At 38.6% G+C, this 11,966-nt stretch overlaps 1 protein-coding gene across 1 annotated transcript in view; it reads right to left on the bottom strand.

The window, feature by feature from the left end:
• The window catches only part of tnikb (TRAF2 and NCK interacting kinase b), a gene marked incomplete at its 3' end in the record, with an annotated part of 29,301 nt that overhangs the window by 2,652 nt on the left and 14,683 nt on the right, over positions 1-11,966 (bottom strand). Inside the window, 8 exon segments of the mRNA XM_035682516.1 lie at positions 1,183-1,332; positions 2,231-2,331; positions 2,519-2,653; positions 3,262-3,405; positions 3,492-3,668; positions 4,426-4,534; positions 7,725-7,839; positions 9,677-9,857. Coding sequence (XP_035538409.1) covers positions 1,183-1,332; positions 2,231-2,331; positions 2,519-2,653; positions 3,262-3,405; positions 3,492-3,668; positions 4,426-4,534; positions 7,725-7,839; positions 9,677-9,857 — 1,112 coding nt within the window.

Here is an 11,966-nt window from a genome sequence, read left to right as displayed (position 1 = left end):
GGGAGGGGGTTGGAGGGGGGGTGGGGGATTAGGAGCTGCCGTGAGCCTAAAGGGGGGGGTCTGGACACCACCTCTAACTCCTCTCCCCCCCTCCTCCCCACCCTGAGAGAGAAGAAACTGCTGCAACAATAGAGTCTCCCGCTCCTCAGTCACGCAATCGCCATGGAAACAGACATGAGCACAGCGTGATTCATGACCGCCACAAGCAATGTGAGGCGGTTGCTGTGGTTACCGTTTCCTTCCCGCCCCCCGGTCCATCTCTTACTGTAACCAGACCAGGGTTAGAGGAGGACACGCTGATTCACCCACTAATTCATTCATTCATTCATTCACGCAGCTATCCGTCCATTCGGTCGCGCTCTCGTCCATTCACTCAATTATTCACTCGTTCACCCACTCGTGTATCCGCTCACTCACTCACTCGCTCATTCATTCAATTAATTATTCATTCGTTCACTAATTTACTATTGGACAACCTACTCACGGACTTATTTATTCATTTACTCACTTGCTCACTCCTTTTTTCACTCACTCTCTCACTGACTCTGTCATTGGCCTGTTCATTCACTCATTTGTGTATTTGTTGACTTACCCACTTCTTAGAAGAATAAAGCAGTGAATTCATTCATGATTCACTGACTCATTCACTAACCTTACTAATTTATTTGATTGTTGACTCAATTCATTCTCTCACTAACTTTTTCACTCACCTTTCTAGTAACTCATCCATTCATATTTTTACTCACTAACTCCTTCGTTGGTTCACTAATTTATTAATTCACTCAATAAGTAATTTATTGACCCATTCCCTCACTCACAATATCACTCAACCATTCATTCATTCTGGTGGTCACTTCTTACTGCCTTATTCATTCATTCATCCAGTCAGGCAAGACAATCAAAGTCACTTAACCATTTGTTCATTCATTCATTGCCTTTCTCACCTGCTACCATAAATCATTCATTCACTCACTTACAAAATTATGTGGCCCTTACTCTGCCACTCACTCACTCACTGATCCACAGTCATGTTCATGTATTCACTCACTCATTCTGTCACTCGTTCACTCATTAAATTACACAATTTGAAATCGCTCAAACTAAACATGAAATGTAATTAATTACTGATGTTAAACATAGCAGAGACCTCATTCATTCATTCACACACACACACAGACTAACATGTGAGGGGATGTAGATGTCGTAGGGGTTTCCAGAGTCCACATCGATGACGTGGAAGCCGACACTGGAGCCGTAGATGACCTTTAACCTCTGTCCCTCCTCCACGGTCAGATCAACCAGCTGGGGGCGATGCTGCAGGTCAGTGAACGACTGATAAGAAAGAGAGAGAGAGGGATTAATTAAACAACATTACAGGTACAAACAACAAAGAAAAACTTATTAAAAATGGCTAAAAGCAACTCAAATACACTTCCAACAACAAACCTTTAATACAAGGAAAGTTACCACCAACAAAACTGTATAGAAGAAACTACAATTGTCGACTATTTTCTACAGATTTAAAAGGTGGAGACTGAAGCTACGGTTTGAATGAAGTGGTGGAAGTATTCATATTCTTTACTTAAAGGACCAGTGTGAAGGGGAAAGTAAAGGAGAAACTACGATTGCTAGCAAAAAATGTGAATGCCGTCTATTCTGGACTACTGTAGAAACATGGTGGACGGCTTATTCTAACGTAACTAAAACATAAAGATTCCTATATTCAGGTGATTATTCATCAATAAAAACATACCTATGAATATTATATTGCATTTCTGATAAGAGATCCTCCTAAATTTTACACACTGGACCTTTAAGTAACAATAACACAATTTAAAAACACTGTTGTAGGTAAAAGTCTGACACGTTTTACTAGTAAAGTAAATTTTTGAGTCCTAACTTTCCTGAAAGCCCTGAATAAAACAAGTGAAATCTGTTTCTAATTCCCATTTTTTGTAGAATCAATATCCTTTTTCCTGATTTGTATTTGAATTAAACAAAATTATGCCTGCAATTATTTATTTTCTTGCTGGTTAATTGGTTGGTAGATTTATTTACGTGTTTTTAAGTTAAGTCATGTCAGCCTTTGCTTTTTCTTTGCCAGGCAACTTTTGTGAAAAGACATTCAACATCTTCTGTCTCGTTATCTCACATGTTCTCAAAAACAAACACCTTTTATCCACCCTTTTATCACCAACTCTTAACACCTCAAACATCTGACACATCTTACCTTGAAGGCCATAAACTTGTGGTAAGGTTTAGGCGCCCAGGCGTAGATCTCCACCGAGTTCTTCAGAGCAATCACCAAGAATTTAATCCTCTCATACTTCACTGCAGGAGGAGAGCAGAGCGAATAAAAACAGATATGTAGCAACAAATTGTGTTTAACTGCAGTTAAAAAGCAAAGTTTTCCCAAATAATAAAACGTTTTTTGTCCCCAGATTGGAGCTGAGTCCCCATAATGTCAGCGTGTTAACAGGTTCATGTCCCCACAACACACATAAGCTTGTTTTCGTACCGACTTTATAGTGCACACAGCCCTCCAGCTCCCCAACAGTGATCCAACCCTGTTTCTTTTCCACTTCAGGATCGTTGTGTAATATCCTGTTCCTCAGCCAGGACAGGTAGTAAACTCGCAACTTGTTCTTCTTCCCTGGTTATGAAAGGAAACAAACAAAGGAAAACAGAGAATTCTTCTTAGCTGTAAATCTGTTTTCATGCACAGGTTTTTACATTTCAGGCATCGCTGACACTCGTCCAAAGTGACTTAATATTCAATAGCAAAGAGCTGTGTTTCATCACCGACATCCAAGACATTCAAATCAGTGAGTGCTTTATTTGTGAAGGCAGGAATACACAAACAGTCTGAAAGATCTGGCAAAAATAGAAACATCTCCGTCATGTTCAACGTCTTGTTTTGTTTTCTATTTGTACTTGAAACTAGTGGGCAGCACTTGAAAATTAAAAAGACAACTGTAACCAAGGGAAACAGGAAACACTGGCAACACAAACAATAAGAAAGGATAAAATAAGAAATCAACAAAGACAGCTAAGGAAAAAAGGAAAGATTGGAGCCTTCAACTGCTTTTCCAGCCGACTATAGATGACTCAAAGGCAGCCCATCATAGATGGGTGTAAACGGGTTAATAGTGTAAATATAGGGATAAAAATGTCCTTATTTTGCATTTAACAGAACCTCAAAACTCACTTGAACACAACCACAGATGCATTTAGATGTGGGGTTTTAAGAGGCATACCAACCTGAGATGGTGACCAGGACGTTGAGTCCCTCCAGGACGTCCATCTGTTGGAAGCGCCGTCGATTGATCAGATTGTAAACTTTCCCTTGACCGCTTCGATCCAGCAGCATCAGGCCGTTCTCCGTCCCCACAAGAAGATTAACTCCTGCACAAACACACAGACGTCTGGTTTTTCCTGCCTGTGTAACTACACGTGATTAATATCGTCGTTGTGAAGGTGCAGCGTCTCACCCCAGAGAGCAGCACAGAGGATCTCAGAGTTGAAGCGTTTCTTGTATTTGCGGATCTCGGGTGTGTCGCTGTGCGGTCGGATGTTGGTCGGGTTCACGTTGACCACAGAGATCTTCCTGGCCTCGTTGAGCCTCGCCTGCTCCTGCTCGTGCTTCAGCAGCTCGTCAGCAAACAGCGCTGCGGCATGGCACAGAAAAACAACATTATCTGGTGTTTTTACTCACTGAACCCAAACTTTGTTATGTGGAAACAAAAGGAAATCAAGGAGGTTCTTATAGTCTTATAGTGTTTATTTGAAGCTCTTTGGCGAGTAAATTAAAAAGAGAAAGAACAGAAATGTAGCTTAAAGAATGAATTATTAACCTTAACGTAAGATGTTTCTTCTCTTTCTATCTTTGTTACAATTAGTTGATTTAACTAAAATCTTTAAAATATTCAGTACAGAACTACTTAATCAAAGTCTGTAGTTTGAATTAGATTTTGTTTAAAAATGAACAAAAAGAATGTATGAAACAGAAAACTTTGTTAAAAAGGAACAGAAATACATTGTAATAAACAAATATGTCATCAACATTAAATACACAGTTCCAAACCTTGTTTTGTTGCTTGTGACACCTTAATATATGTTAATATGTCTTTCTTTTTTTTAACTTTATATTGTTATTTCTTTACATAAAATGGGCTTGATGATACTCATCTTTACATTTCTCATGACTCATTGTTACAGGTTGATATCTATGAGTTGCAGTTGCAAAAGGTTTTCACCCTCTCAGACCGGGTTTTGTAGAGAAATAAACATAATTATGTGCAGCAGAAAGTTGTTGTTTTTTCTTTTTGACCTGGTAAACGTCTCAAAGCCCCTTAGATTAATCTTTCTGGGGGTCCCAACAACCAGGTGCAACACTGTGATGCCACATTCGGAGAGGAATTGTACCTGAGGCCGAGATGTTATCGTCGTCGTCAGTCGGGGAGGTCCCATACACCCTCGGATCAACGAACGGTGTGAAGGAAGCCTTGGAGCCTCCGCTGCTTCCCATCCCGTACTGCAGATCACAGAAACACAGGATATAGTCAGTCACATGTTCGTCTGATGGTTCGTTAGTTGTTGGAGTGAAACAGGCAACTGATAAAATAAAGGAAGAGCAGTGAAGACTTCGTGGTCACGACGAGCCACAAAAACATATTTTAAAGCAACTTTCAGTTTGTTTATTTCTTCCACAATAATAAAATCTGATCAGATCAGGACACTTCCACCTTAAACTCTCAGTGTTTCCTTTATTTTGTCAGCTACCTGTATCATGTACTGAGGGGTGGAGGACACTTTCTGGAATCAGAGGCTGGAAAAATTGAGAGAGGGAGGGAGAAAGAGAGGGCTCAAAAAACGAGTGGATCAGGGAGGGAAGAAATCCAGTTTGTTCCATCTGTGGGGAAAACACTAGAGCCAAAGCGGGACGGATCTAAATAAAACAGGGCCGGAAATTAAAGGTGCCACGTGTTGTCATTTTTGATTCTCATGCTTGGAATCTCATTTCCTATAACCCTGTTGCTCTGTGATTCACAGAGGTGAAAAAAAATCATTATCATTTAGTAAACTAAGTCACATATTTTATGGATTTTTCATATTATATTTAAAAACTGTACAATGAACGCGAACTGTGAACTCAGTAACTGCAGGAAGTTTATGTAAAACAAGCGATTTGGATGAATTTTGAGCAGATTACTTCCTGTTTAGGGAACTTTTTATACAATTCTCTGTCTGTATTCTGTATTTTGTATCATTTTTAACAATCATACAACCTTAATGAGGCTCAAATTCACTGCTTTCTTCTGCCTGGTTGAAGATTTACTTTACTTTTCTTTCCAGAAGTGAACCAAATGCTGAGATATAGGCCTCATTTTCATTTAGTTTAAACTTTAAACTAAGCCTTAAAATAAAAAAATCCCCAGGTTGTGAACCACTAAACTAGGTGATAAGTTGATGGATAAAATGTATTTTCATATTTTATTAATTGTTTTACTCATTAATAAGTAGTTTTTTTGGGGCAGCCCACCACGTTAGATCTGCCACCACGTTACGCCATCCTTTAAAGTTCTGCATTGAAATGGAAATAGCAGACTCATTAAAATGTTTGCTGAAATGATGCAATCATGTGAACATATAATGGAAAAATTAGGTCTGTAATTGTGTGTGTGTGTAACTGTGTAAACGCTGCGCTATGCTGAACTGAACTCTCACAAAGTGTACACAAATTAATTCTCAGCATGAAGGAAATACTGATTAATCTGTAACTGTATTGTATTGTATTTATGTATTATCTGTGATAAATTTTATGTGTGCACTTTACGGGAGCTGCTCTCTAAATCTCATTGTTACTGCCGTACAATTGGGAAACAATAAAAAGGCTTTCAATTCAATTCAACTATTAGTCTCAGCGTGGAAGAAAATCTGATGGTTGCCTTAAAAGCAGTTCGACAGATTTTATATTAAATTACTGAACTTCAACCTAAAAGAAAACATAAAAGTATACAATTTTAGATTAAAGTAAACCAGCTTAAGTTTACTGGTGTTTGTCTGGTGGCTGCTGGTAATTTCCCACCCTGATAGAGGACCAAACAGCGAGTTGGTGACAGGTTTGTGGGCAGGTGGGGTGTGACGGGGTGAACAGGGTGAACAGGGTGAACAGGGTGCTGGTCTGTCAGGATCAGGTGTGGAGGGGGTTTCAAGCAGGGGGCCGATAGTTGGGGTGCTGCTCCACCTACTTGGGCCCCAGAGGCGTCGCCAGGGGAGACCAGGGGGGAGGTGCTTTGCTGCACCAAATCGGGGAGATTGGCGTTGCCAGGGAACAGATTAGCGTTGCCTGGGAAACCGTTGCTGGCAGTAGAGCTCCGCCTCCGTTCCCTATGTTTCTGGAAAAAGAGAGAGAGGGGCGGGCTACTGTGCAGCGAGGCTGTGATTGACAGGTCATGTGACGGAGGGAGGAAGCTGCTGCGTGCGGGTGTGCTTGTTTTCGGGGGCGGACGGGTACGGAACCCAAAGGCTTGCAACAGTAGAAAGTACTCATTCATACATTTTATCTTGCTCTTAGACCAACAGTGACTTTTTAGATTAAAGCTCATTTTCTTTTCTTTTCTTTTGCATATTTTTCCAGTTTGAGTGGAAAAGCTTCTGAAACAAAGATAGACCACCACAGGACACTAAAACCTACCAATAAAACCCTGTTAACAACAAGATACAGCATATATAATAACAACAGTTGAGCATCTATTGGCAGAAATGGAATTTAATTACATTAGTATGTTTTCATTAGTGTATAATCACCACATGTTTTTGTTACCTTAAAAAGAGCCATTTTTATCTACACAGGTTCACCTGGTAGCAGGTCCTCTTCCGTAGTTACTCCTTTAACCCTTTGGAGGGCTGAGCTGTATTCAAATGGCTGCAATCTGCAACTACACCACTAGTTACTACTTATTACTACACACTGATCCTTTAAAAGGAACTACGGAAACTACAGTGGCTGCAAAAAATCTACATTTCTCTTGTTGCTGGTTTATTTGCTGGTTTTCTTGATCTTTTTTATGACAGTAAATTAATTATCTTTAAGGTTTTCAATTGCTTGTCAGACAAAATAAGACTTTTCAATAAATATCAACTTGTGTTCTGGGAAACTGACAATCATTAACTACTATATTCTACAATAAATACATAATCAATGCAACTGAATTACTGTCTCATGAGCTGGAAAATAAAGACTCCTACATTTATTCTTATTACAGTTTTAAATAAATGAATAAATAGTCCGAATCCCAAATAATTAAACTGAGAACGGCTAAAACAACAACTGACGTCCAAACAGATGTTCAACCAACCAAAAATCCAGAAACTTTTTGGTCGAACTGTATTTAATCTAGACAAACGTGTAAAAAGTGAGATAGCACAAGAAAGAAAATAAAAAAATACTGTAACATATATATAATATTTTAGATCTTATAATCCAGCCTGAATTCTGAGTGTATTTTTTTTTAAATATCTGGGGAATATGTGTGCAAACGCTAACAAACGTCGATCCTCCACGCCCTGTGCGTGTGTGTGTGTTATTCACATTCACACACAAACAACAGGAAACAGCCAGGTCATGCAGAGCTGGTGAATGAGCGTCTGAATGTCAGTTTGTGCGGAGTCAGCGAGGCTCCGGTGCCCGGGTCAAAGGTCAGAACTGAGAGGCGGCTCACCTCGCGCATCATTAGTGTGCTGTCCTGGGAGCTGTTCCCATACGAGTCGTCGTGGGCGTCGTTGTGACCTCCTATCATGCCGAAGGACTCGTTGGTACCTTGACTTGCTGCTGGCCTGAAACAGAGAAGTCAACATTTTTTTTTATTTATTAAAAATAACTAAAAATATTCTTTTAAATCTGCTGTTTATCCCAGAAATCACTCCGAAGTTCCTTACTAAACTCAACTTTATTTATATATATGTCATACAAACATGCACATAAAAACAAAAATGAGCAACAATTATTAATAATTATTAAGGCTTTTTCAAAATTTTTCAAGGCTAAAACTGAGTATAATAAATAAAAAAAAAAGTCGATATACAAATAAACACTAGTAACACACCAAATAATGTAAAAACCAATGATTAAAACCTGAAAACTAAGGCTATAACATAAAAAGTACTGCGACTACCACTAATATCCAGAGGCAGTGAGTTCCACAGTTTAGGGGCATAAAAACAGAAATGCACTCTCACTGCTGCTTTTATGGGACACATAAGGAACATTTAAAGTAAAAATCGAGTAGTTTAGTGATCTGGAACATAAAAGAAAGTCTCTGATGTATGGAGGAACAAGGTCGTTTAAAGCTTTACAAACAAGTAAAAGAACTTTAAGATCAATTCTTAGAGACAGACTCAACTAGCTGTAGCTATTTTATGGATTTTCAAGGGTAATCCAGTAAAAAGAGAATTACAGTATTCTAAACAAAGTGTGAGTGAGTATTTCAGCATCTTCCTGACTTAAAAAAGGTCTGATTTTATTTCTAAGATGTAAAAAAAAGGCTGTTTTAATTACCGTGTTGAAAGAAGAATTACATTTTAAATCAGAATCTAAAATAACATTTATGACGTGGGTCCTATTAAGAGATTATCCCTAATATCACACTATTATCCCCGAGCCTTGTTACATAAAGAAAGGCTGCTTTTAATTTCATTTGGTAAACGAAATATAAACCTTAAAGCTTCATTTTAAAAATGCAGGTGAATCTTATTCATTAATGTAATGTTGTCAGAAGCGGTGCCATAAAGTAAAAAGTCGTCACTAAAAATACAGGAAATATACATTTCTGTACCAATAAAACAAAATAAAGGTATTAAATACTTTCTGGTAGTAAAAGGTACAAATCTTCCAGACGATGACTTCCTTGTTGTATCTTATTTTGGTAAATTGAGCTTTGAAAGGTGTTTTCTCAACTGTAAGTATTCAGTTAGAACCTGAACTGAAATAGTAATAATAATAATAAATAGGCAAACCTGCATTAATTTATTTATGTTTTAACTGCTGTTAGTTATTAGTTTGATTAATAGTTTAATAATGTGTGTATTGATTACTGAAACTAGCTGATCATCAGTATATGTTACTCAGTTTCTATGCTGTAAATGACTTCACCTTTGAGTGTTTTTAAACTACTTTACTAATTAAACCTAGTTAAGTGCTTAATGGTGTTATTAATGACTCCTGATGAAATGGAGATCTGGTAGTGAGTGACCTCTTGTTGCTGATCACTCATGTTGTGTGAAAACAACTTCAAGTCAACAAAACCAAATGATCAAGTGCCCAATAAAAGGACTTTTTACAATTACAGCAACGCAGTCGTAATTAACTCTCTGGCCACGACTAACACCACTCACATCAAACATAGTAATCTGATCCATTGCTGATATAAAAATATTGATTAAAGCAGCTTTAAGGTTCACACAGAATGCGACACAGCCATATAACACAATATACTATACTATAATATACTATATTTACATTAGATTATACAGGTTATATACAGGTTTACCTAATAAAAATACAGAAAGGGCACGTGCTGGTGTGTGGGAAGCCAGTGTGGGATCATGTCCTCGTCCCCTTTTGGTCGTGGGAGAAATAAATGTGTTTTATTGATCAGGAAACAATAACACTCACATGATGCGTGGTATATCGCTGACGGCCACGGATCCGTCATTGGCGCCGCCCTCGCCCTCCTCATCCTCGCTGCTGTGAGAGTCTTCGCTGGATGACGAGTAGTCCGTCACTTTGACAGGCGGGCGGCTGGTTTCCTCGCCCTGCCGCAGCTCTCGCAGCTCTTTGGCCAGAGCTGTCAGGTCCTGGAGGACAGCGGGACAACAAGGGGAGTCAGAGACTAATTATTTGATGTTTTTTTGTTTTTTTTACTTAATTTAAACTCAAACCCTCGGAGTCGGTTGGGAAGAGTGATCCCTACTGATTACAGATAACATCATGCAGTTGTCATTACATGTTTTAGAGTAAGGTTTCTGCATAGTAACTACCCAATATGTCTTATTTTATGTACATTAAACATGGTTGTTCTACATTAAAGGTGGCGTCAGTCATTCTGGAGAAAGATAGCTGATTGTTCTTTATCTTTCTCCAGAACGTCAGAGCTTTTTAAGCGCCTTTAAAAAAAGGTTATTGAGGGATTTGTCCACGTTTGTGAAGCTGTTTATAGCGTAAATATCTAATTCGGGCTCTGTGACAGCAGCACAGACGCTGCGGTCGAAGGATGTATCGCTACGGGAGCCCAACTCTTTAGCGGAGATAGACTGATTGACATTTCATTAAAGTTTAGATCAATATCGTGCAGCACACAAAGTGTTTAATTAGCTGAGTAAAGTGTTGATTATAAAAATGTAATTTACCGTTAAAAAGCAATTTACATTACATTACAATTACAGCTGATGCCATCTGACAGTTTATTGCATTAACACAGCAATGTATTAAGCTTTCAACGTGCAAGGTGTCAAAGCATTTTAGTGCTGTTGATTAAAATCTAAATGTCTGTTCCTGACTGGTCCTTTAAATCTACAAAAGTATAAATACACGATGACAAAAATAGAAGAAAATCAACTTTAAAAGGATGTAAACATCTGGAATAATCTAAAAGCTGACCTGGAAATAGAAATATTTAAAAAAAAATTATATACATTTTGTAGTAATTATAGTAGAGTTCATTCAGAGTAGTTTACAATTAGGAACGTAAGACAATAAAATACAATACAATACAAATATAAACAGACAAATAATAGACTATAAGTACATTTTCAGTGCAGATACAGCGTAATAAACTAAAGAAAATATTTTTAAGTTTAACATTAGAGCTCATAAGCAGTTTAGGGGAGTAATGGATTAGATGTAACTGAACTACATAATCAGGATACAAAAAAAGGTAACATTTAGTACAAATGGGGATTATTTAGCAGGATTACAATTTTAAAATGCATCAGTTTTACTTTAAAAATACACATTGTTCTGTTGTCTTACAGATACTCTTCAATACTTCTTATTGATATTTATTTGCACATTTGGTTGATTGAGGTAATCCAAAAGTAACAGAAAGTAATCAGGTTACGTTACTTTAATATTGTGATTACTGGATCTGGTTACTTACAACACTTTGTAACAGGTAATTTGTAAATTGTAATGAGATTACTTTTTACCAGTAAACCCTCCCAACCCTGCTTATAAGGTCCTCAGGTTTCCATCTGTGCAGCTTGAAGCTCATCTGAAATGTATTTAGGCTCCAATCTGTTATAAACTAACAGCAAAACTTCTTATATATTCATATTTATAACCAACTGGAAGCCAGTGTGAAGGTTCACGAGCCGGAGTAATGCACTCTGATGTCTTGTTTTCCATGTACACCCTGAAATCATATTATTATGCAGCTTTAAAAAAGGGAAAATTAATGGTGTTTTTTTTACTATTTGTGGCACAATGCAAGTTGTTAGTAAGATTCTGTTTCCAGTTCAGCCACATTACTGAGCGTCCACTGTGGGGAAGGCAGCGAGCAGCAGGACAGTGCGGGGAGAAGAGGAGGGTCAGAGTACAGATGCCATCATGCGTCAGTGCAGGAGGGCCAAGGGTTAAAAGCTCAGGGCCGGGGGGGGGGGGGGGTGGGGGGGGGGCGTTAAGATTCAAATGCCTCTGCGAGGCTCTCACAGCTCACAGCAAAAAGAGCTGTTGCATGTGAGAGGGTTAAGTGCCCAGGGGAAGTGGACCGAGGTAGGGAGGGGAGCTGTGGTTGGCTGGGAGGAATGGGGGGACGAAAAGGCTTTTCTTACCAACTCCTCCTGATGAGAGAGAGAGAAGAGTGATAATAATGGGGAGAAGTGTTGACCATCTTTATTGGAGGAGAACTTGACCTGAGTTTACCGACCAGAGCGGCATACCTGTGAGGTGTGTGGGAATGGGGAGG

The sequence above is a fragment of the Morone saxatilis genome, unplaced genomic scaffold, assembly GCF_004916995.1.
Source record: "Morone saxatilis isolate NCDOM2014 unplaced genomic scaffold, NCSU_SB_2.0 Contig0, whole genome shotgun sequence".
NCBI lineage: Eukaryota > Metazoa > Chordata > Actinopteri > Moronidae > Morone > Morone saxatilis.
The sequence above is the reverse complement of the archived record's forward strand: the minus strand, read 5'-3'. Positions and strand labels throughout refer to the sequence as shown.